The following is a 27604-nucleotide window of genomic DNA, read 5'->3' as shown; positions in this document are numbered from 1 at the left end:
TAGTGACTTTTTTTTTCTTTGCCCCTGTGATAGAAGTTTATTATAATTTAAATGTCTATGTGTGTGTTTATATGATATTGAATTATTTATATAATTTGAGTTTATTTCCTGAGTATATCAATAACAGTTTATTTAACTCATTGAAAGAAGTATGAGAAAGGAACATCTGTGTCTTAGAGAACCATTATACTTCTGATTTAATATGCTGGAAGCTTGTCAATTTCTGAACAAGAAGAAAATAGAGTGCTTAGAAAAAAGAGGTGGTACCCTTGGCAAAGTAGGACAAGCATGGCTATAACTCATTTCTTTCCAACGATGGCAACATATAAGTGTGTCACTCAGCTGTTGGCTTGAAGACATAGTTTGGTAGGTGCACTCACAGGAGCCTGCTTTACAACCAGTAAGCCTTGATTGAAAGTCAAAACTGTGGAAATGTCTTACATAGCTGCAAAAAAGAAAAAAAAAAATGAGCAAAAGTTTCATGGTAATATGTCAGTTAAGTAGTTGTCAGATAGCATAAATACTTTTTTATTAAGAATATCTATGTTGGGCTTGGTACAGTGGTAGCTTATACCTGTAATCCCAGCACTTTGGGAGGCCCAGTTGGGAGAACTGCTTGAGCCCAGGAGTTTGATTCCAGCCTGGGCAACAGAGCAAGACTCTGTCTTGACAAAAAATTTAAAAAACTAACCAGGCATTGTGACACATGCCTGTAGCCCCACTAATCTGCAGATTGTGGTGGGAGGATCACTTGAGCTTGGGGTAGGGGAGTGGAGGCTACAGTGAACCATGATCACACCAATGCACTCCAGCCTGGGCAGCACAGCGAGACACTACCTCAAAAAAAATTGCAAAATTACCAAAGTTGCTGGACATTTCATTTCTGGAAAAGTTTTTTAAAAAACAGTTTAATAGGTTTAAGTAGCTGTCTAAAGTAACTTTGTACTCATTTATTTGCATCTCAGTCTTTCTTGAGTGCAGAGGGGCAGGGGATAGTGGATTATAACCAGTAATTGTACTGGACCCTGGGAAAACTCAGAGAGTAACTCTAAACATGCATACCCACAAGTTCCCAGCTTATGAAATCCAAATGTCAGATACTCAGCTTAGTGAGCCTGAGTCATTTCACATCATTGTGCAGGGTTTATGATCCACTTTACAATAGGTTATGGAGTGCTTGATACTTTATACTGTTTCATGTCTAAAATTTGGAGTCTTTAATAAATCTCAATTTGCCTCTTATTTTAGTACAGTTTACTATGTACTTTGTTACCTATGAATTTTTTGAATTCTTGTGAATTATGTTTTCCTGCTGCCACAGTGCTTTCAGGGGTTCATTCATCAAAGCATAAGGGCTTTTATTCTGAATATCCTTAACCCAGCGTCCATCTGTTTTATGTGATGTATAGACCATTACTGCTAAACAAATAGTGAGGTAAATCCGGGCTTTTCATCCAAATCTAATCAACACTGGAAATTGCAGTCTTATTTAATTATAAAATAATATATGCTTATGGTAAACATATCAGAAAATAAGAAGCATATATATGAAGGTAGTTTTATCAGTTAAGAAAAATAACATCTAATATTTATTCTGCCACATTTTATTTCAAGCATTTATGTGTATTGGTATGTATATTTATAATACTTATTAATTTAAATTGGATTATACTGTTCATTATGCTTTTAGCCTACTTTTTAAATGAAATTTATAATACCATGTAAAATTATAATGCAAACAAATGTATACTTATATAATTATTTTTATTAGCTGCATATTTGGTTATTGGATGAATAAATCAGAGATTTTTAAAAAATGAATCTATTTTGGATGTCAAGTTTATTTGAAGTTTTGAATAATTACAAAGAGGATGCAGTGAAAATTTTTGTACATGCATCTTTGTACAATTGTTTGGTGGTTTTATAGAGATAAATTCATTTACCATCATTATATTACTGGGATAGGGAGTTATATGCATTTTACTAAATGATCCCCCCATATATTATACCTATATGCTTTGATACCAATATTGCTAAATAATTATAATGTCTGAAATAAAATAATAATATAATGTAAATATTTGAAACAATTTTAGTCTACTTGGAGAGGTGTTTTATGTTTTTACTTTATTGTTTTAACATTATTTACACTGATATAGAATAAGATTTTTTTCCTCTGTATGCTTCTCTATCATCCTAGTTAACAATATTTTCTAAAAAGATATGGTATTCATTTGAAAAAAATGTGAGTACACACTTTTTATATAGATTGTATTTGTAAATATGCTCTCCAGTATTAATGAAATACATATTAATACTATGATATAAATACATGTAACTCTATACATTTATTTGCATTGTTTTAAATTCTATTTAATATAAAATGTTTTTCCCAAAAGCTAAATACAGGTAAAATATACATTATTATTAAATAATTATATTATGATAAATACCAAAATATTTGTAGTTTATTTTAAAATATAGGGCATTTATCTGAAATGTAATTCTTTTGGTTGTTGCCCAAAGTTTTGGGGTTGTTTTATGAATATAATGAATCAAAATAAAAAAATATGGGCTGGGTGTGACAGCTCATGCCTGTAATCCCAGCACTTTGGGAGGCCGAGGCCAGTGGATCACATGAGGTCAGGAGTTCAAGACCAGCCTGGCCAACATGGTGAAAACCCGTCTCTACTAAAAAGCCAAAAATTACCCAGGCATTATGTTGGGTACCCTGTAATCCCAACTACTCTAGAGACTGAGGCAGAAGAATCACTTGATCCCAGGAGATGGAGATTGCAGTAAACCAAGATCACACCACTGCACTCCAGCCTGGGTGACAGAGTGTGACTCTGTCTCAAAAAGAAAAAAATATATATATATGTATATATATGTGTGTGTGTGTGTATATATGTGTATATACATATACATATATATATTCAGTATCAAATATATATTATATATTCCATTTATATATATATATATATTTATATATGCTCTGAATAACAAAATAGAATGAACAATTTGAGTTTGACCCTACTAACAATGGCCAAAGCTCTGTATTATAATCACTAGCCTATAATTAACTTTAATCCTTCTTAGTGGTAAATTGCTCTTAAAATTATTTTTATAGAAAATTTTCCACTGAATCTTTGTTATGAAATGATGCTTTGTTATGAAATGATGCCTTCAAATGATTTCAAGTTGATGGGAGAAAGTATTCAGAATACCAATAGCATAGATATAAAAAATAATTTGCTTTTATGGAAATTCTATGTTTACCAAGGGGAGAGAAAAACTATTATTAACTTTAATCCTTCTTAGTGGTAAATTGCTCTTAAAATTATTTTTATAGAAAATTTTCCACTGAATCTTTGTTTTGTTGGACCATATGGTCTCTAGTTTCTACATTTTTCTGTGTATATTCTCTATTCTTCTCTCTGCAGAGCAGATTCCTTTATACACTTACAATTTTATCCATTGCCTTGTTATTCATTTGACTTTAAGTATTTTCTATGTTCATGCCATGCCAGTTTTTCATAAACTTTTGATGCAGTGGTTATTAAAGAAGGCTTAAAGTCACTGTGTTTTGTTTTGTTTTAAAATTTCTGAGAGAAATAACAATTAAATACTCATTGGCTTGAATCTATAGCCAGGGAGCAAGGGGTAGGGCCAAGTGGTAGATCCATATCCGATTATACTATCTTTTTAGCAGCAGTTAGATAAAAATATATTTTCCAGAGAAAGTGATCCAAATCATGTTTTCTACATTTGCTCGTTGAGGCAATAAAATATCTCTCAATGGCGATGTTTGAATAATTATGGCTGCAATAGAATTAAAAGCAAACAATGTAAACAAAAACATTTTTAACATTGTGTTAAAAATAAGCTGATAAACATGATCTTCATGAAAATTTCTGAGGGTGAATATAAAGCACAAAAATACCCAACACTCAAATATTTGTATTTACTTAGAAAGCATTTACATGAGATTGTATGACTATGAGCTGTTTCATAATTTTAAACTTGGTTCATAAGATTATCCCTTATGATCATCATTTATTTTTATTTCTTATTTTATTTTTTGTTCACTAAAGTTACATAAATTTTCAGCACCCAAAAATAAAAAATAAAAAAAAAAAAGAAAGGAAAAGTTACAAAATTAAAAGTCATGAAAGAGAAACAACCAAAATGTGATATTTGGGGTGAACATGAAGATTCTCAGTAATAAAGGCGCATCACATAAAAATTTTGAAATGCCAAATGATTGTCTCACATGGCCGATATGCTCTCATCACTATTGGGCATGTGATAATAATGGTCATGACAATATCAATAATTAAAATAATAACAGAAAGAAAAGTGTGATTCGGGTACAGTCCTATAATACTTATCTCAAAATCCTGGGCTAAATTTTAAAAGCATTTGAAATGAGAGAAATTATGTTCATAACAACATCAAATAGCTTCTTTTCTTTCAGACTCTAACTTAGTAGCTGCACAAAGAGTTGACTCCTCTGTCCAGGCCAGTGTCCATTTAACTGCTAAGTTAAGTAGTTTTATCTCCACATTGTATCTTGCATCTCCATTCATCAACATAACTTTAGTCTAAGACCTCTTAGTTGTCACTCATATAAACTAATTGTTCTCTGCCACCTGTCTGGATTCAACCTATTCTACATTCAGTGCGCGGAAAGAGACTGTCCGCAGATACCTTTGCAGTGCAAACTGTTTTCCATCTGGCTCTTGAATTTCCCTAGATTCAAGATGCACCCTGTCTATATCATTTCTTTTTTAATTAAAAACATACGAGCTACAATCTAAGAAAACTAATGTAATTATTGTCCCATGACCACAATCCAATTTTTTCTTATCATGCCTTCCCTGATGTTCTTTTGAACATAAACTTTGAAATCACCGTTATCCAGTGCTATCAGTTGAATTTTATGTACTACTAAGACATATCTTAAATGCTGTTTCTGTATAAATTATTTCCTAATAACACTGGTATGCAATTCTTTATTCTAAAATCCATATTATTTAATAGCATTTTTGACTTACTTTTTGTATGATCACCTGATATCAGTTTTATAAAAGTTGCTGTTAGTGTCCAAGGACGATGTCATATTAATCCTAACCCACATTAAATTTTTCATATAGCAAATACCTACCATTAAATAGAGTGAATGTCCTTAATAATTCACTGTGAAAAATCTGCAGATGTATCTACGTGTCACATATGAGTAATAGTATTTTCAAATTGTCTTTTTAGGTAATATCTTTGGTAAATACGCTACTATTCATTGTGAAACTTTAATTTGTGAAGGACACTGACAACTCTGGCCAGCCATTTCCTTTAAATTTGCTTTTTTTAAAAAAAAATCATTTCTAAAACACACAATGTGTTATTTCCTTTCACTGTCTTCCACATTACTTGTGAAATAGTAGTGATTATGTTATAAAGGATAAAGGTAGTAAGTCCATAGACAGAAATATCATAACAAAAAAAAATTCACTCGTGAGGATTGGATAAACTTTGCCTATACTTTATGAAAAATAAAGTCAATTCCTACATATTTTCCAAAAATTCATTTCCTGCCCCCCAAATCATTAAGACTTCCAAATCATTTGGTTTCTAGAAAAAAAATATATTGGATTGAAGATTTGTGCTATAATCTATACTGCTGATATCAACAAACCCCCTATAAAAACTTTAATTTTCATGTTGAATCCTAAGTGATTGATAAATTCATAACAAAAAATTTTCTATTTAATATTTTTTCTTTTTTAGAATTACAAAATTTTTACATTTTTGTGGGAATTTTTTTTTCTTCACACTCTTAAACCCACTTTTTAATGATAGTATCCTTTAAGTGTTGATATGTATCTTTTCTGATACACATATCATAACCTATACACAGGTACACTAATACACAAATGTGCAAGAATGCATTCAGAGTATTGTGTTAAGCACTCATGTTTAAACTGAAAGAATAGCTTGCATGTTTAAGTATATATGAATGGTAATAGTTTTAAATAATTACATGAACACAATTTCTACCTAACTTTTTTTTTCTTCTTTGTTTGATGAATAAAGCAATGAAAGAAAATTAGAAAAGGTCAAATTACCATGACTTATTTTTGCCACCAGTTATGAAAGATAAAGCAGAATTTCCCTAACACATTCTTAAGCATTTTGGAGTCCCTAAACTCCCACTAATCGACTTAGTATGACTGTACTTTTATTTATGACCTTCTTATACAGCAGAATCGAATCTATGCCAATACAAAATTACATTGTGTGTTATATATTAGTCACAGGGAATTTTTGCCTCCGGTGTGATCCATTATGGTTATAATGTATTGCCCTCTAAGTTCTAGCCATGCTACTAACAGTTGCACAGGGAGCTAAAGTTGAGAGTGACAACAGCTCCAGGTGACCTGGTTAGATCTAATTTATGGGTACTTAGCAGGACTAAGTGAGGTCTCAGTAAACAGTGCATTTGATCCTCTATTTGATAAGATTGTGATCTTTTGGTCCCAGTGGTACCACTCCATTTAGAATTAGAAGTTGAAATAGAATGTTTTTATAGATCTCTCCTGCAATAATTGGAAGATAAATAACTTTAAAAGTGCACAATTCACCTCATTGTCTTCCAAGAGGTGTGCCAAGGGCAAATAGTACACATATTTATTTTGTTTTTAATTTACAATTAAAATATGCTGGACCTCCCTTAAAAAGTCTGTTAAAGCAAACACTTGAAAGCTGGTAGCAAAAATGGAGGTCATCTAATTCAAATTCTTTCCAGGAAACTTCTAAGAGCTAGTCTTTTTCAATGGTCTTTTATCCTCAAACTGGCATATTTCAGTGATGGGTCTTGTTTTGTAGAATAGTCTGTTCTATTCTATGTCACGTTTTCCTCCTGATTTTTCTCTAGCTTTTACAAAGACAAATGTGAAAAAAGAAATTGAAGCATAACAAATATCTTAGCTCATAATGGCAGAGGAAAAGTAATTGGAAGTGAGAAGGTACAAATTTATTTCTAACATAAACTATACTCTTCTACTGATAAGAATCTCTGCTCTATTTGTTGTTTTTTAAAACTTTTATGGGTACATAGTAGGTGTGTATATGTTTATGAGTTGCATGAGATGTTTTGATACAGGCACGTAATTATTTGGTGCCAATTTGGCTTAAGAGAAGCCCTCTACTTACGGTGAAAACATGCCTTGAAATATTTTTCACCTATTTTTCTTATTTCTGCTCTCTAAAACTACAATAAATACACTAATAGATGTTTCCATAGCAACCATTTAGATATTTGGTAAATCATATGTTGTTAAATTTAAAATCCTCCAATTTTATACATTCTCAAAAGTGTTCAAATGTCTCTTCTATGCACCTGTAAAATGGTACTTGTTATAAGTTACCTATATATTATTAATGCCTGATAGTATTAATTAATGTATAGTGTGCATTAGTGTTCCAGTAGCCCATTTACAATGCTGGCATGTAAAATCAGCTTTTAGCTATCAAAATTTCACAATTAAATTTTTACATTAATGTTTGTAACCATCTATTACATTTGGGTGATTGATTTTTTTCCTATTACAAATTGGAGGATAAAATTTATTATTGTAAAAGTTTACCATTTTGTAACCCATTATTATGACTTATTAAGATGACTTTGAACCATGTCTTTTGTCATTAAATGTATTATACATCCTTCCAAGATTTGTGACATTCACAGATTTTATACACATGATTTTAATGCCTTCATTTATATCAGTGATTAAAGGTGAAATTGAGTAGATATGAAAACACAGAGCTATGTGTCATTTCATTACAGACCTCTTTTCATATGTCAGTGATGCCTCAATTTATTCTTTCTAGGTAGCATCATTCAGATAGATGTAAATTCAAGTCAACTTTCTTTTTCTTTGTTGGCCATGAAAATATCTTGAAACTACATCATGATTTCCTTCAGTGTATATATATAGTTTCTGTAACATTTTTCTCATTTACAAATGTGGTATGCATTATAGATTTTATTTTTTCACTCTTTTGCATATTTATTTTTTAAATAAATACAATAGGATATGTATTTAATCCATTAGGTGTTTAACATAAGATAAGCCTAGTATAGTCTAATCACATGCAGTATTTACAATCCTCAATGGTGTAACTATTAGCCTTAATTTTATAGATGAATAAATGAAGCATAAAGATACTTTGTACTTTTTCCTATATCATACAGTTAGTAGGCTATGGAACTGGAAGTCACGCAGTTTGACTCCAGGTCATCTGCCTTAGGCACAGGGCTGGTTACTGGAAAGAGGGATACCATCATGACTAAAATAACACACAGGTTTTATTGAGCCTCCATTCTAGTGAAGGCAGACAAACCAAAACACATACATAAAGTATATAATAAGTCAAATTTTGGGTGAGAAATGCAATAAAGAAAAATAAATTGGAAGAAATTTGAAAGGAGAGGTCAGGTTGGAGACAAGGTTTTTAGGATGGAGGAGTCAGGATAGGACACTACAAAAATGATATATTTAGAGATAAAATTGTATAAGCTTTTTTTTTTTTTTATTATACTTTAAGTTCTAGGGTACATGTGCATAACGTGCAGGTTTGTTACATATGTATACTTATGCCATGTTGGTGTGCTGCACCCATCAACTCGTCAGCACCCATCAATTCATCATTTATATCATGTATAACTCCCCAGTGCAATCCCTCCCTCCTCCCCCCTCCCCATGATAGGCCCCAGTGTGTGATGTTCCCCTTCCCGCGTCCAAGTGATCTCATTGTTCAGTTCCCACCTATGAGTGAGAACATGCGGTGTTTGGTTTTCTCTTCTTGTGATAGTTTGCTAAGAATGATGGTTTCCAGCTGCATCCATGTCCCTACAAAGGACGCAAACTCATCCTTTTTTATGGCTGCATAGTATTCCATGGTGTATATGTGCCACATTTTCTTAATCCAGTCTGTCACTGATGGACATTTGGGTTGATTCCAAGTCTTTGCTATTGTGAATAGTGCCGCAATAAACATACGTGTGCATGTGTCTTTGTAGTAGAATAATTTATAATCCTTTGGGTATACACCCAGTAGTGGGATGGCTGGGTCATATGGTACATCTAGTTCTAGATCCTTGAGGAATTGCCATACTGTTTTCCATAATGGTTGAACTAGTTTACAATCCCACCAACAGTGTAAAAGTGTTCCTATTTCTCCACATCCTCTCCAACAACTGTTGTTTCCTGACTTCTTAATGATTGCCATTCTAACTGGTGTGAGATGGTATCTCATTGTGGTTTTGATTTGCATTTCTCTGATGGCGAGTGATGATGAGCATTTTTTCATGTGTTTGTTGGCTGTATGAATGTCTTCTTTTGAGAAATGTCTGTTCATATCCTTTGCCCACTTTTTGATGGGGTTGTTTGTTTTTTTCTTATATATTTGTTTGAGTTCTTTGTAGATTCCGGATATTAGCCCTTTGTCAGATGAGTAGGTTGCAAAGATTTTCTCCCATTCTGTAGGTTGCCTGTTCACTCTGATGGTAGTTTCTTTTGCTGTGCAAAAGCTCTTTAGTTTAATTAGATCCCATTTGTCAATTTTGGCTTTTGCTGCCGTTGCTTTTGGTGTTTTAGACATGAAGTCCTTGCCCATGCCTATGTCCTGAATGGTACTACCTAGATTTTCTTCTAGGGTTTTTATGGTATTAGGTCTAACATTTAAGTCTCTAATCCATCTTGAATTAATCTTCGTATAAGGGGTAAGGAAAGGATCCAGTTTCAGCTTTCTACTTATGGCTAGCCAATTTTCCCAGCACCATTTATTAAATAGGGAATCCTTTCCCCATTTCTTGTTTCTCTCAGGTTTGTCAAAGATCAGATGGCTGTAGATGTGCGGTATTATTTCTGAGGACTCTGTTCTGTTCCATTGGTCTATATCTCTGTTTGGTACCAGTACCATGCTGTTTGTACCAAGGTTACTGTAGCCTTGTAGTATAGTTTGAAGTCAGGTAGCGTGACGCCTCCAGCTTTGTCCTTTTGACTTAGGATTGTCTTGGCAACGTGGGCTCTTTTTTGGTTCCATATGAACTTTAAAGCAGTTTTTTCCAATTCTGTGAAGAAAGTCATTGGTAGCTTGATGGGGATGGCATTGAATCTATAAATAACCTTGGGCAGTATGGCCATTTTCACGATATTGATTTTTCCTATCCATGAGCATGGTATGTTCTTCCATTTGTTTGTGTCCTCTTTGATTTCACTGAGCAGTGGTTTGTAGTTCTCCTTGAAGAGGTCCTTTACATCCCTTGTAAGTTGGATTCCTAGGTATTTGATTCTCTTTGAAGCAATTGTGAATGGAAGTTCATTCGTGATTTGGCTCTCTGTTTGTCTGTTACTGGTGTTTAAGAATGCTTGTGATTTTTGCACATTAATTTTGTATCCTGAGACTTTGCTGAAGTTTCTTATCAGCTTAAGGAGATTTTGGGCTGAGACAATGGGGTTTTCTAAACACACAATCATGTCATCTGCAAACAGGGACAATTTAACTTCTTCTTTTCCTAACTGGATACCCTTGATTTCTGTCTCTTGCCTGATTGCCCTAGCCAGAACTTCCAACACTATGTTGAATAGGAGTGGTGAGAGAGGGCATCCCTGTCTTGTGCCAGTTTTCAAAGGGAATTTTTCCAGTTTTTGCCCATTCAGTATGATATTAGCTTAAAAGGGGTTAAAAATCACAAAGCAATGTTTTGTAGAATTCAATACTCTTATTCTGGAGTCAAATAGTGGTAGGTGTGCATTCCAGCTCTGAAAGCTCTTAGCCATGGGACTTGAGGAAGTATACCTTTGATGATACCTTTCCCCTTCAAGGAATTTATTATAAAAATTATTAGACAAGTAAGCATATGCTTATGTATAATATGTATTGAAATATTGTTTATAATGACAAAATATAATAACCTGTAGTAGGTCATTGTAAATTATTACTTGGATACATTATGCTATATTACTTGGATACATTATGCTATCGGCTTACAATGAAGTATAATGTTACTGTCACATAATATAACTTCATAGTAGTATACAAAAAATGCTATAGTAAATCTATATTTACAAACATGGACTGATATTCACTGTGTGCCTGTGTGTCTATAATAGGTACATATTTTGGGAAAGAAAAAGATTAGCACAATAAGCATTTAAATGTATAGAATGAGTACGTTTAGTTGGCTGGATTTTGGATTTTGCCTTTTGATAATCAGTATTTTAAATTTGATCAACAATGAACATACAATATTTTATCAAAAATATAAACAAACATAAAAGTTAAACAATATCTCTTCTCCAGGAATTTATTAACACTTTTTTCAAAGTAAAAGTTTATATTATTGCTTCTTCAATCTTTGGAGAGACAAACTTCGTTTCATCCCATCAATTCCAAGCATTAATTTTGTAGTTGCATTCAACAGCCATCCACTAACAGTGAGCATAATGCTACCTGAAGTCCACACACTGAGATACAAAATTAAACAATAAATTAATTATGATTGTCCTCTCTTGTCCTGAAAATGATCATTGTCCCGACCTGCAGGACAGTCGAACGGGCCCTGGAAGGGGGAGTGGGAATGGAGGAGACAAGAAAACACAAGAAATGGAGACAAGACAAACAGCCTGATCAAGTCTCGTTTATTGAGTGTAGGGTCATGCCTTATATAGGCTGGCAGGGGAAGAGGTTGGGCCAGGGCGGTGATAGGGGCCGGATCTTCTCAAATTACAATCGCGCATGCGCCGTGGGTTTGTACTTTTCCCGGGCGCGGGATCGCACCTGCGCCCTGGGCTGCATATCTTCCTGGGCGGGAAAATGTTTGCGCGCGCGCGGGAAAGGTTGGCGCGCGGGAACAGTTTTGGCGCGCGGGAGAAACTTAGGCGCGCGCGGGAGAAACTTAGGCGCGCGCGGGAGAAACTTTGGGCACGCGCGGGAAGGGTTTATAAATAAAGAACCCGGGAATGCGCCCTCTTGTCTCCGCTTTGCGGAGATCAAGCAACAGAGGTCGGCTAATTCCGGGCCTCATGGCTCCGGACAGGTCCCCCTTTTTTATATATAATTATGGCTAGAAGATTGTCCCTCGGGAACTGCGCCTGTCTTAGGTTGGAGTAATGCATCTCATCACTGGTACCCGTCATGGGATTAGGCAGTAGCTTATGACGGCCCTCCTGTCTTAGGTTAGTGAGAGATGATACTCTCTTACCCGTCATTGGCTGTCCAGTTCAGCGCATAGGGAAGGTGGTCATAATGGGTGTGAGTATGAACCACCGCGATCTTCTTGTTCTAGGCGATGATAATGGACCTGTATAGGCTTCGCTTGGATAGCCTCGACTTGTTGCTTAATGAATGTCATGAGCTTATTGAAAACCAAAGGTCCTACAGAGAGTAAAAGCAATAGGCAAAGCAGGGGGCCCAGGAATGGCATAAGATAGGGAAGGAGTCCATGGAACCCAGTCCAAAACGGGTTATCGGTTATTTCCTTTCGTCGTTTTTCTAGGTCTTCTTGTAGACGCCTGATTTTGTCCCTGACGATCCCGGATTTGTTGGCATAAAAACAGCACTTCTCCTGTAAAGCCAAGCAGATGCCTCCCTGTTCTGCAGTTAGTAAATCTAGGCCTCTTCTATTTTGGAGCACTACTTCTGCCAGAGAATCTACCTGATCTTGTAAATCTTGTATAGTACTCGAAATGGCCTGCATATCTGAGATCAGTTGGCGAGACAATTTGGTGTATTGAGTAACAGAAACCCCTAGGCCTGTAGCCCCAGTTGCTACGGCAGTAGTTATGCCTAATCCTGCAAGTAAGGGGATAAATTGTATTGCCCTTTTGTTTCTTCCTAAAAAGTGATCTATAGCTGGGATAGGTACAGGTTCATCTCCAGGGATAATGTCTATGTCAGGTAAAAGTGTGGCTAAGACACAGCGTCCTGTCCAGTTAGTAGGTAAATAGGTATAAGCCCTATTATTGCCACATATAAAAACCGAGCTGTTTGGGGCACACAGCGATTGGAAAATATTTACTATGGTGGAACAATTATTGAATTGATTGAATCCTACATCGAGGTCGTAAGTGTTATTAAGGGGAGGGGAGTAGATGCAAGAGGAACTAGGAAATTCTAAAGGCTGTACTTTAAGGGGAGGAATTATGGTGCAAGGGGTATTGGATGCATAATTTAAGTTATTACTGGGTATGGCAAGAGGAACGGGATCTCCTGATTGCAGACACAGCCAGCAGTCATCAGCCAGACTAGAGTTGGAATTGTTAAGCAGGTTATGAGTAGCCGTGAGGAGGGCAAAGGTCTGGGCATCAATTTTCTCTTTCCCTCGGGCTTTGGGCAAGGCCAAGGGGTGGTAGTGAATTTCCGGGTACAGGGACCTTTGCAACTCTTCAAGTTTTTTGTATACCCTAATTTCTCGGACCTTGTCTTGTGGTCCTCCTCCGTCAGAGGTATGAAGAGGGGGGTGAATATTCCAGCAGACAGGCTGTCCTACAGTTCCAGTACAGCCAGCTGATATAAGGTTATTGGTACTTCCTACAACTGTAGGGACACTATTGGCCCCTATAGTAGGGGTTCTAGATCTTGTTAGGATAGCAGTATAGTATGTTTTACCGCCAGAGGTACATTCTAAATAAGTAGTGTAGCAGGAACTATGCATAGCAGTCTCAAATGTGTCACAAGGGCAGGTTGTGGTATCCCCTCCACTAAATATTCTTGGGGTTGACACACACCTCCACTTAAGAGAGTCACTAGACAGGTATGCTGTGTAAGCGGAGCAGGACACAGCTGAGATGTACGTATTTGGAAGGGAGGTCACATATCCCCCCAAACAATCACAGGGCTTACCGTATCGTTGTCGTATATATTTACGGGCCTCATGGGGATTACCAAAGCCGGCATATACCTGGAGTGCTTGGCAAATCAGCACCATGGTCCAGAGGGGCTTGTAGTTGAAGTTCATCTCTGCAATAGAGGAAAAGAGTACTCTCAGGGAGAAAATCACTCCCTGGATTGGTTATTATTAGGTACCTGTCTTACCAGTCGCTCTGGTAGCCATCTGGCTGCATCATGAGTTTGAGAAAAAACACAAACTGAGCCTCTTCCCCAGATTAACACTGGGTCTGGACCATGCCATGTGTTGTCTAAGGGGTCTTTCCATTTAACCGTGGCAAATTGTTTTTTGGACTCGGAATGCCAAAATCGATCGGCTGCTGATCTGTTCAGGTTGTCCAAATTTAAAAAATTTAAAATAAAAAGTGTGTGATTAAGGATATTTCTAGGGGTGCCCTTAGTAGGGTACCATTCTCCCCTTTTTATTTTGTCAATGGTGGTTTTTAAGGATAGGTGTGCTCTTTCAACTATTCCTTGTCCTTGAGGGTTATAGGGAATTCCAGTAATGTGTTTTATTTGTAATTTAAGACAAAAGTCTTGAAAGGCTTTGGATGTATAACCAGGACCATTGTCTGTTTTTAGTTGTTTAGGCTTTCCAACTATGGAAAAACAGTGTAGTAAATGAGCTATGACATGTTTGGTAGCTTCGCCTGTTTGTAGGGTGGCCAGTATAAATCCACTAAATGTATCTATACATACATGGATGTATTTTAAGTTACCGAATTCTGAATAATGAGTGACATCCATTTGCCAAATCATGTTGGGAACTAGTCCTCTTGGGTTAATTCCTAAGTGAGGGACTGGCAGGTATGTTATACAGGTCTGACATTGTTTAACTATTTGTCTTGCTTGTTCTCTAGTTATTTTAAACATCAGTCTCAAAGTTTGAGCATTAAGATGGTGTAAGGCATGAATAGCCTGTGCTTGGGCTAGGTTTGTATTTGTAGCTATGGCTACCGTCTTGGTTGCCATATCAGCCAGTTGATTGCCCTGGGATAGAGGTCCTGGTAATCCTGAATGAGCTCTAATATGTCCAAGAAAGAAAGGTGTTGATCTGTCATGTATTAATTGTTGGCATTGTAAAAATAACTTGGCTGTGTCTGAGACATGTTTGATTTGTGCTACGGTCTCAAGTAAAGATATTGAGTGAGCTAAATATGCACTGTCAGTATAAATATTAAGGGCCTGATTAGGGAAGGCTGACAGTACTGCGATTAGGGCCTGCAATTCTACTAGCTGAGCTGAAGTATGGCTGGTTTTGAATTTAACAGTGGTGTCTGCAAAGGTGTATGCAGCAGTTCCTGTGGATGACCCATCAGTGAATACTAATAAGGCATTGTCTAAAGGTGTTTTACTGGTAACATGAGGGAAGACAAAAGCATGCAGCTTACAAAATTGAATAAGCCTGTTTGGTGGATAATGGTTATCTAAGTTGCCAGCATAAGAGGCGCAAGCAATCGGCCACGTTTCAGTATTTTGCATCAACCAATGGATTTGTGGCTTAGAATAAGGTTGTATGATCATAGAGGGTTCAATTCCAAAATATTTTTTGCTATTGTCTCTCCCTAGAATAATTAAATCTGCTATGGCATCATAATAGGGGAGTAATACCTTTTTGGGAGATGAAGGCAAGTGGACCCACATAATAGGGTTATTTTGCCAGAATAAACCAGTAGGTGTTAGTGTTGTGTTAAATATTAAAAGGGTTAATGGCTGTGAATAGTCTATGTTAGTAACAAATTGCTCAGCAATGGCCGCCTCTACTTTATTAAGTGATAAAAGAGCTTCTTTTGATAACGACCTAAGGGACTTAGGGCTGGGGTCACCTCTCAGGGTGTCGAATAAGGGTTTTAAGTCTCCTGTGGTGAGTTTTAAGTAGGGCCGAAGCCAATTTATGTCTCCAAGGAGCTTTTGGAAATCATTGAGGGTTTGTAACTTATCTTTACGGATAACGGCCTTTTGATTTGTAATTTTAGGTCCATTTATTTGAAAACCTAAATATGTATAAGGGTCTTGTAGTTGTATTTTTTCTGGAGCTATTTGTAAACCCGCCGTGGTTAGTTCTTGCTTGAGTTGAGCAAAACACTGTAAAACTTGTTCTCCCATTTTTCCTGCTATAAGAATGTCATCCATATAGTGTATAATATACATTTGTTTCCATGTCTCTCTAACTGAGTGTATGGCCGTAGCCACATATTTTTGACACAAGGTGGGACTGTTGGCCATACCTTGAGGTAACACTTTCCATTGGTATCGTTTCATTGGTTCTTTGAAATTTACAGATGGTAAGCTAAAGGCGAATCGTTTTTGGTCAGTAGGATGAAGGGGAATTGTAAAAAAGCAATCTTTAAGGTCTATGATAATTTTAAAATATCCTTGAGGGATTGCTACCGGAGAGGGTAGCCCTGGCTGTAAGGCGCCCATAAGGACCATAGTAGCATTTACTGCTCTTAGATCTTGTAAGAGTCTCCAATTTCCAGATTTCTTTTTTATGACGAATATGGGGGTGTTCCAAGGAGAGTTGCTTTCTGTGATGTGTCCTGCCTCTAATTGTTCCTGCACTAACTGTTGGGCAGCGGCAAGCTTCTCATTGGTTAGTGGCCATTGATCAACCCAAATGGGTTCATCTGACTTCCAAGTGATTGGATCAGCAAATTTTTGGGGTGCAGGCATGTCAATGGCCACGGTTAAAAATTTCCAAGCCTCATTTTATCCAATTTTCCTATGGCTGGGATTGGCTGTAAAATGCCATCTTCTCTTTTTCCTAACCCTTTTCCAGGGTGGTAGCCCTGAGCCAACATTTGTGCAGTGACTATATCATTTGGGCTACCCATCATGACCCTCATTTGGGAGAGAAGATCTCTACCCCAAAGGTTAACAGGCAAATCAGGGATAACAAATGGCTTAATGAGACCGGAATTACTTTCTTGATCTCTCCAGGTGAGATATTTGGAACTTTGTCTAGGGTTATTACTTTGCCCGATTCCTCGTAAATTTGTTAAGGTCTCTGAAGTGGGCCAACTGGAGGGCCAATCTTGCTCTTTAATAATTGTTACATCGGCCCCTGTGTCTATCAGTCCTGTAAATAACTTTCCGTCTAGCCACAAGGTGAGAGAGGGTTTTTGATTAGTAATGGGCTGTACCCAGTAGATGTCTGAGGATCCGAATCCTCCCTTTCCCCTTAGGGGCGATTGGACTTTATTAACTGTTTTTAGCAATGGTAACAGGAGTAACTGCGCTATTCTATCCCCTTGAGGAATGATAATGATGTTGTCAATAGCCTTGGCCATGATTTTGATTTCTCCTATATAATCACTATCCACTATTCCTGGAAAGACCTGTAGGCCTTTCATGATGACGCTGCTTCTTCCCAGGATTAATCCAAACATGTTTGAGGGTAGGGGCCCATATATACCCGTACTTAGGGCCTGAGGTCCCATTTCAGGGGTTAATACTGTGTGGGAGGTGGAACAGAGGTCCAATCCTGCGCTTCCTGGGGTTGCTCTACTAAGCTGTGAAACGGATTGTTGTTGGTTGGTACAAAACTGACCGCCCCATAAGCTTGTTTCGGGGCCTGGGGCCGGCCCCTCAATCCGTTTCCCTGTTGAGGTGTTAGGGGATTTCCTTGATTGTCAATTTTAGATTTACATTCATTGGACCAATGTTTTCCTCTTTTACACCTAGGGCAGAGGCCTGGAGCTTTTGCCTCTAAGGTCTTAGCTAGCTCTCCCTTACAATCCCTAGCGAAGTGTCCCAATTTTCCACACTTGAAGCACCCCTTGCTATTCTTATTTTTACTGGCGAGGAAGTCTTTTACGGTTTGTCCACTAAAGGCAGCAGCCATAGCCAAACCCTGTTGATATGAGGGCCCTATGTCTGAACAGAGGCGGATGTAACCTGTTAAGTCTGTTTTCTTTCTATAAGGTCTGATTGCTGCCTGACAAGCCGGGTTAGCGTTTTCGTAAGCTAGCTGTTTTACATAATCCACCCCTGCCTCGGCATTTCCAAATATTCTGCTGGCTGTGGTTAAAAGTCTATGTACAAAGTCTGCAAAAGGCTCATCAGGTCCTTGTTTGACCCCCGTGAGCGAGGCTCCTGGATCCCCCTTAACAGGAAGTTTTCTCCAGGCTTTGGTAGCCGCTGCCTGGATTTGAGAAAACAGTCCAGGATCATACTGCATCTGAGCATCGGTTTCTGTGTAATTACCCGAGCCAGTTAGCATATCAAAATCCCAACCATTTCCGGCTTGTTGGTTTCTCTTGGCCGTATCTCTACAATTTTCATAAAATTCTGACTTCCAAATCAGATGGTCGCCTCCGGAAAGAACTGCTCTAACTAAGGTATTCCAATCTATGGGAGTGAGCCAATTTTCGGCCACAGATTCGACTATGGCCAGGGTGTACGGGGCAGTAGCTCCGTATTGCGAGACAGCAGTTTTTAGTTCTTTTATTACAGTAAATTCAAACCCATTGTGGTGTCTCCAGGCTCGACCCTGCGTATCTGTAGTTTCCGTTACTGGAAAAACATCTCGAGGAGAGGAATCCTCCCTATCCCTACTACCAAGCGACCTTCCTTTTGGGACATGCTGTCCGGGTCTCTGAGGGTGAGAGGGTTTCTCTATTCCTTTAGGGTATTGAACGCTCTCACTTCCTGTCCTTAATTTCTGCAATCTAGTGATTAAAGACTGATGTAGTTCTTCGAGCTTTATTTGCTCTTCAAGCTGTGCAATTTTTTCTCTAAGCTCCTCTTTTGGGTCTATTACTGCCATAACTGTGGGGGCAGAAGCCTTATTATAGGGAGGGGGATAAGTAAGAGTTTGTGGCCAGTCAGAATTATAATATTTTGCTGCCCCTTCCTCTAAATTATCCCAGTTTACTTCTGAACAGTTAAGGTTATTTTTGCTTTTGCTTTCATTAGTTGTAGGTAAAACTGGGTATTTTTTGAACTTTTCCTTATTTGATGTTTCTATATTTGTCATTGAGGGGACCCCAGCCTCTTCCTCGTCACTTTGTAGAGATATAAGGTCTATTTCTTTATTAGGTATGGGTTTTTCGAGGTCGGTTTGGGAGCTGCCTCTTAATATTTCCTCAGTCTGAGTAACCACTGCCATTACCTCAGGATCTTTTTCTTTTTCCTTTTTATCTATTATATCTCTGATTAGATTCCAATAAGAAAAAGCTGTCACCGGAACCTTTTCTGGTCCAAAAGTACTATAGTAATCTTGAAAACAGTCTCCCACTCTACGCCACCTCTTTACGTCAATGGTCCCTTCTTGTGGAAACCAAGGGCAGGTTTCTTTTACAAAATCAAAAAACTTAAACAAATCATTACTTTTAACCTTTACTCCTCGTGTTTTTAAAGCCTCTTTTAATTGCCCTACATAAATTTGATGCTGGCTTAATTCTTGTCCCATAATCAGACACTATTACTCACCTCTGGTTCCAATGCGGCAGGCTCCCGCGACGTCCGGGGGAATTTCTTTCCACTTTCACTTTCGGCCGACTTTAGTGCCTTCTTCCTCACTTTTTCCCTCGTGTCCAGGTCCCTGTTCGGGCGCCAGGTGTCCTGACCTGCAGGACAGTCGAACGGGCCCTGGAAGGGGGAGTGGGAATGGAGGAGACAAGAAAACACAAGAAATGGAGACAAGACAAACAGCCTGATCAAGTCTCGTTTATTGAGTGTAGGGTCATGCCTTATATAGGCTGGCAGGGGAAGAGGTTGGGCCAGGGCGGTGATAGGGGCCGGATCTTCTCAAATTACAATCGCGCATGCGCCGTGGGTTTGTACTTTTCCCGGGCGCGGGATCGCACCTGCGCCCTGGGCTGCATATCTTCCTGGGCGGGAAAATGTTTGCGCGCGCGCGGGAAAGGTTGGCGCGCGCGGGAAAGGTTGGCGCGCGGGAACAGTTTTGGCGCGCGCGGGAGAAACTTAGGCGCGCGCGGGAAGGGTTTATAAATAAAGAACCCGGGAATGCGCCCTCTTGTCTCCGCTTTGCGGAGATCAAGCAACAGAGGTCGGCTAATTCCGGGCCTCATGGCTCCAGACAGATCATTTGCTTCTAGATTATTATAACTTAAAAATAAACAAGAATAGAAAAATGTACTGAATGAACAAGTGCTTTGACAGTGATGAGAAGCTTTGTTTTTAATTAGTATTTTTAAAGATGTAATTTCTACATTGCAGCCACCAATGAACATACACTCCATTGTGGTGCAGGTCCAGTGCATCAACAAAAAAGTGGGCACGATTATCTACCATGAAGTGCGAATAGTGGTGAGAGACAGGAATGACAACTCACCCACTTTCAAGCATGAAAGCTACTATGCCACAGTAAATGAGGTCAGTTTCTATTTGCTCTCTCTCTGTCCTTTCTGTTGATATATGTATCTAACTATATACAATAAATGTTTATAAATGATTCCTTTAAAATTATGAGTTTAACTGTTTAGAAAAACCAGGAAAACATTAAAAAAAAAAGTACTCAGAAGAAATATATGACTTCTGATGTTATTTTAGGAATTCATTTAACTATGGGAAAAATAATTTAATGTATTCATAATAATAGATATTTTATTTTTCATCATCTTTGAAAATTTATTGCCTAGATCCGTGTACATGCTTATCTAGGCATAACAAGAGTTATTATTATTGTCCTAAGGCATTTATCTAATACAAATACATTGTCTTTGTATTTCTGAGGTGATCATACTAATTAAATACCGGAAGAAAATGTCTGCAATTCTATAAATGTAAAGTTATAGAATCGCAATAGAAATGTAAAGTTTCTGTATTTTAAAATCAAGTTCTGAAATATCTAAAGAGTAAATATAAATCACAACTGAATTCATGTAGAAAAATGCTGATCAAATTAGAAAAATTATATTTAAAAAGTAGAATTATAACATTTTTAGGACATGCTTGTTTGTTGTTTTGCTTTGTTTGATTTTCTCTTTTGGCTAAAATGCATAAGTGAAGCGCTTTTATGTTTTTTTAAACCGTGGTTATTTCATTAATTATTTTTAGTTAATTCAGCTACAAAATATATCTAGAGTACCTCTAACGTGACCTATTATGGATATGTTAGATACATGAAAAAATGAATTATATTAATGTGATAGTACATATTTTAGCAGACCATCTTTACATTTCAAGAGTTTAAAAAATCTTAAACATTTACATACCTGCTTTATAGGAGAAGAACTGTAATTTGTGAATTAAACATCCTTTGGGCCTTTAACTTCTACATTCTTTTTGAAATTACTAAAAATATTTTTTAGTTATTTCACATTCTTCTGTTCATGAAAGTTTGAAGAAATTATGTTCCTCATCATCTGAGATTTTCTAGATTGTATAACTTAAAAACAAAATATAAACTCCTATTTAAATTTAACAAGACAAATTACTGGTCGATAAATGCTTCACCTCTTTGAGTCACTTTTTTTAAATGAATTTCTACTGTAATGACAGATGCTAATTAATTTCCAAGTAACTAGTTTTAATTATATATAAATGATCTTATTTTGTAATACACCCTTTGAGTTATATTTGCTTTGTTTGGTTGAGTGCTAACTTTATTTTGGCATAAAGTGATAGGTGAATGATCTTAGGTAGCAAATCTACTTACAGAATCTGTATGTATGTATATATGTATATATACATACATACATACAGATTCTGTAAGTAGATTTGCTAGTTCTGTATACATATATGTGTGTGTGTGTGTGTGTGTATATATATATATATATATATATATATATATATATATATATATACAGATTCTGTAAGTAGAGTTGTTAGTTCTGAGATACATGTGCAGAACGTGCAGGTTTGTTACATAGGTATACCCATGCCATCTGTATATGTGTGTGTATATGTATTTGTATATATGTGTGTATATATATATGAATATACATATGTACACACACACACAAACACACATATACACACAGATTCTGTAAGTAGATTTGTTAGTTCTGGGATACATGTACAGAACATGCAGGTTTGTTATATAGGTATAAACGTGCCATGGTGGTTTGCTGCACCCATCAACCCATCATCTACATTACATATTTCTCCTAATGCTAACCCTCACCTACCCCTACACACCCCAACAGGCCCCGGTATGTGATGCTTTTCTCCCTGTGTCCATGTGTTCTCATTGTTCAACTCCCACTTATGAGTGAGAACATGCGGTTTTTGGTTTTCTGTTCTTGTGTTAGTTTGCCACGAATGATGGTTTCCAGCCTCATCCATGTCCCTAACTGCCCCTGGATCCCTGTTCATAGTTCTTTCTTACAGAAATTTATAATGTTCGATCTGAAATTCAAAGCATCCCATGTGATTTGACTATTTCCAATTCCCTCTCTAATCCTTCCAGTGCCTTGTTAAACAGTAACCTTCTCAAATATCATTTTAATCATGCAACTTTACTTTTCAAAAATTTTGCAATTTCTCATTATCGTCAGGTGTCAAAAGGTCACTTCCTTTGGCAGGCCTTCAAGCTCTTCCATAATCTGATCGTTTGTCAGTGTATTCTGAACATTCTCAAATTCTCCCTGATAATGCCTTATTCTGTTTAGATTAACTTCCTCACATATCGTAACTATCTCCATTTCTTAGCCTTTGCTCGCACTGTTCATTTTGCCTAGAATAAGATCCTCCTTGCCATGCAAGTCTCAAAGTTTCATTTGTCTTTTTTTACTTGATTTATTTTTATGAAATAATCCCTGATTATGTACATGTATAGATCTTCAATTTATTCAAACCCTAAACTCCCAAACATTGAGTGATAAAATTATAGAAAAGGTAAAGATTTGATCTTAAACATTATTTCGAGAAGCTGGATTACTGTGGAAAGCTGTCCATATGTGGTTGAACTGGTAAGTTTCTCACAATGCATTTCCCTTTAGGTAACTGAGGCAATCCTATCCCATTGACATTATGGTCATATCTTCCGTGGTTTGATAATATCAAATGTGTGTACTTGATCATATTTTTCACTTCTGATTTTGCCCATACTCTCTATATTTACTTGCTTAAAAAAAAAAAGTACATTTAAACCTTGAAATTGCATCAAAAGAAAAAATAGAAATTTAGCTATTATTCTCATTTTTCATTTGAATAGTTCTTCCATAGTACTAGCACTTAATTTAGTTCAATGAATTATAAATTATGAATTATCTCTTAGTTTAGTTGATATGAATTATCTATTATGAATCATGTATTAGAAAGATGTATTAAAATTATATACACATATACATATATATGTGTATGTGTATAAATAGATATTCCTATCTCATCCATCTACAATGCTGTATTTATAATAAAATTAAATGAAATGAGTTTTATTCTGTGCAAGATTGCAAGACATTTTTCATACTATTTCTCCTTTTAATATAAGACATGAAGTTTATACAATTAAGAAAGATCTAAATGTTTTTCCAAGAAAAATCATTCACAGTTTAATAGATTGTGAATGTCAAAATATTTCACATTTCATTAAAATGCAAAAGACAGGTATAATAAAGTCATTATCACAGATTTATAAAGGAAGCTTCCACAATTAAGTCCTGATTAGTCACTCTTTGTATTCACTATGAGAAATCTGAGAATTGGAGCAGTAGTGTAAATTGATGGTTACAAAATTGACCATGGAGTTGGGAATAAAACTCAGTTCCTTAGTTCAATAATCCCTTTATTACTTATCAAGAGACATTCTAGTATTCTAAATTATAACTACTTTCATGTACCTTATTTTACAAATAAATATGATTTACATTTATGGTATTATATCATAATCACAATCAGCACTTTTATAAATGCATTAAATACTACCCTCTTATGCTCTTTGTAAACATGTACTTCTATTAGTTTGTCAAGAATTCACCGAAACATTATTAGTTCCTCTATCTAAATGTTGAACACGGGTTAAAACAAGGTTTCAAATGTCTTTCTCATGAGCAAGATATAAGACATTGAAGTATTTTTCTCTTTTTTAAGTGAAGACTCAATTAGCTTTAAACAATTGTATTGTTAAGTAAATAGTTTGCCTGGTTTCAAGAAAAAATTACACAGTTGCTTATCATTCTCAAGCAATTTTTGGAGGCAAATCTTTCTTGACAGTGATGTCAGTTTTTTGAGGTGTATCTCACTCCCTAACATTTCTTTTGATGAAAGTAAACAAGAGCAAGTCATGGCAGACATAATGTTTCCTTGAGCATGTGAAAAATTTATCTCAAGTTAATATAGAGCTTGTATGTGTCTTGGTTTTTAATGATCTTTTCACTGAGAGCAAATTTTTCAGTCAATATTAATTTATTTTTATCATCCTGAGGCAGACAGAAAGGAAATATAAAAACCTCTAAAGCATGTGTTACCTATAGTATATTAAAATAAATTAAAATGCATTGTTTATGGAACTGTTTCTATATTTTGAGCACTGTAGTATTCTCTTTTTTTATGCACATTACCTTATTTAGTCCTCACAGTAGCTTTACAAGGAAGGAATATCCCTGTCTTAGAAATGAGAAAATTGATGCTTGGAAGATCATATAATTTGAATTAAAGCCTCCCAAAGATATCTACACACTTATCTGGCAAAAATAACTTTGCAGATGCGATTAAGGTTATGGAAGTTAATAGGGAGATTATCCTGGATTACTCTGGTAGGCCCAATCTCAATGTGAGCCCTTAAAAGGAAAGAATTTTCTCTGGCTAGAGTCACAGAGAGGCAAGGGAAGAGGAACTGGATAAGATGAGGCTTAAGGGGAGATCAAAGACAATCTAAGACTTAGAAGGACTTAGCCACTATACTGGTTTTGAACATTAATGGAGTAAGAATATATATAACATAAAAATTAATAAAATAAAAATAAATAACATAAAAATAAATAAATACAGTCAATAATCTGAATGCACTTGGAAGTGAATTCATTTTCAGAGTCTACAGAAATACAGTCCTACAGACACCTTGATTTTAGTTTGGTGAGAGCTATCTCTGACTTCTGACTAACCAAACTGTGTGAGAGTAAATTATATTAATTTAAGCCACAAAATTTATGATAATTTTTATGACAGCAATAGAAAACTAATGCAAAATTTCTCCCAGTAACTGTCAAAATACGTAAAGAAAAAAAAAAAAGAGCAAGGAAACATAAGATTTGAACATTGAAATAAGCAAAATTTACCTGATGTGTTATAAAATGATGTATCCAACAACTATGAAATTTATTCTTTTCAGGCACATGGATGAAACATGTAAAAGAATTTACCAAATGCTGGGTTTTCATGGAGGTATCAGCATGTCCCACGTGGCTAAAATTATACAGAATATATTTTCTAATCATCAAACAATTGAGCTTAAAATCAATAAATACAATGAAAATAAACTAGAAATACTCTTTATATTTAGAAAATGGCATTTGATTAAATACTTATAGATGACATTATTATATGTAGAACTACCCAATAGTATTTACAGAAAAAAAAAATTACAGTTAAAAAATGAGTTAGGCAAGTTTACCGCAGACAAGGTCAAATTTTTTTTTTTCTTTTTTTTTTTTTTTTTTTTTTTTTTTGCTTTGTTGCCCAGGCTGGAGTACAATGGCACGATCTTGGCTCAGTGCAACCTCTGCCTCCCGGGTTCAAGCGATTTTCCTGCCTCAGCCTCCTGAGTAGTTGGAATTACAGGCACGTGCCACCACACCCAGCTAATTTTGTATTTTTAGTAGAAATGGGGTTTCTCCATATTGGTCAGGCTGGTCTCGAACTCCTGACTTCTGGTGATCCACCTGCCTCTGCCTCCCAAAGCGCCGAGATTACAGGCATGAGCCACTGTGCCCATCCAATATTTTTTTAAAGAAATAAATTTTATACATCAGCAACAAATAAAAAATTAATTTTTTAAAAGTAATCCATGGATTATAATACCTACCAAAATGGAGTTTTAATTATATTTATTTATTTTTTAAGTTCAATTAAACTTTTAATTGAAAGAAAATATACTCTCATGTTTTGGTAGAGATATGGAATAATCACAACTTTCATACATTGTTGGTAGATAATGTAAATTGGCACAATTACATTAATTATTTTGTAGCGTCAGCAGACACTGAACAGACAGACACTCTATGACTCAGCAATTCTACTCTGTTGAATATACCCACAATAAATTAGTGCATGTGCATATCAAAAATCATGTTGAGAAAGATTCTTCAAAGATTTTCCATCATAGCCAAATCTGCTGACAATACAAATATACAATGATGCTGGTTCTGGGTTATCATTTGTTACTTTCATTTATCTTTCTTGAAAACATTTCGTTTAATTTGTTCTGTACTTCAAATTTCTCACCTAAAAACAAGAACGGTAGTATTAGAATTTTTGCCTCACAAGGTTCAGTGAAGACACGTAATAAATTTTAAAATAGAAAGAAAAAGCCCCACAAATTTTCAGTGTATAATATATAACCTGCATATTTTGTGACTCTTGTAACAGACTATCTGAAACTGGTTGTCTTTATACCACTTATCTGCGTCAATACTGCATATGTATTTGCTTTTCGTTATAATATTTACCCCCTTAAAATTGAATCTTCATTAAAGCTAGCACTTTGTTTGTCATTGAGTAGAACAGTGTCTGGCACATTACAGAAGTGCTATAAGTAGATTTATCATTAAATTAGGAATGGCACGGTTGTCATACAGAAAAATATTCTATAACATACATGTTTCTATGTTGATGTTCCTGAGATAGAAAGCAAGAGTTTGTTTTGAGTTAAATTTATGAAGAAGCTCATATAGAGTACATTTTTTAAAGAAAGGAGTAAAACCTTTCCAGATTATTGTAATAAATTACATATATTAAAACAAGAATGATGACAAGAACAACAAAAACACTTTTTAAAACTTGATAAATATGAACTACGTGAATTACAGTCTACTTACAAAACATTAGGGAGAAATTATATATTTATCCATTATATGACTGTTATGCCACTTGAGATATTTTTACCCTACTTTTCATGTCCCAGAAATACTAAAGTCACTGATTAAGCAACATTGATATGATTCCCCTTTGAACAAATATCCCTTTTCTTTTCGTCGAAAGGTTTTTCTAGATGCACAGCTTTATAAGGATCAATGCAAGGAGTCCCAAGTGCTTCATAGTCAGCTTAATGAATTTGTGTTTAAGCAAGTTCTGTTTCTTTCGGTATTAATAACATGAAATTTTAAAGGATACTTCATAAATTTACATTTAAAATGCCATTCACAATTTAGGAAGGTGAATATTAGCAGTTTAAATAACCTTGAGTTTCTGGAAGAATCAAGTTTTTTGGTAAATATTGACATAACAAGTATATGGAAAATTATATCCTGCTTACCAGGTTAAATGTCTGCAAACTTTAGATTTATATTAATTTTAATGTTTACTTTTCTTACTCCTTTTGCCATTCGGCAAACTCATTAGGAACTAATTCCACACTAGACCAATTTTAAATTTGTTCTTATCCAAATTTGCTTATAATAAGAATACTGCATAGATATGTTTACCACATTTCTGACATCATACCTCCTGACCTTGAATGAAATAAAGGCATTTTAAATAATAAGTGAATTCTAATACTTACCATTGAGTTACCATTTATTAATTG

At 35.7% G+C, this 27604-nt stretch overlaps 1 protein-coding gene across 12 annotated transcripts in view; it reads left to right on the top strand.

Moving 5' to 3' along the window:
• Nucleotides 1–27604, top strand: part of PCDH15 (protocadherin related 15) — a 1888416-nt gene that overhangs the window by 1310133 nt on the left and 550679 nt on the right. For all 12 annotated transcript variants that reach the window (XM_030941315.1, XM_030941316.1, XM_030941314.1 and 9 more), the window contains one exon: nt 20137–20292. In XM_030941315.1, coding sequence (XP_030797175.1) covers nt 20137–20292 — 156 coding nt within the window. The remainder of the gene's footprint in view (nt 1–20136; nt 20293–27604) is intronic.

Source organism: Rhinopithecus roxellana, chromosome 11 (genome assembly GCF_007565055.1).
Source record: "Rhinopithecus roxellana isolate Shanxi Qingling chromosome 11, ASM756505v1, whole genome shotgun sequence".
In the NCBI taxonomy this organism is placed as follows: domain Eukaryota; kingdom Metazoa; phylum Chordata; class Mammalia; order Primates; family Cercopithecidae; genus Rhinopithecus; species Rhinopithecus roxellana.
The sequence above is the reverse complement of the archived record's forward strand: the minus strand, read 5'-3'. Positions and strand labels throughout refer to the sequence as shown.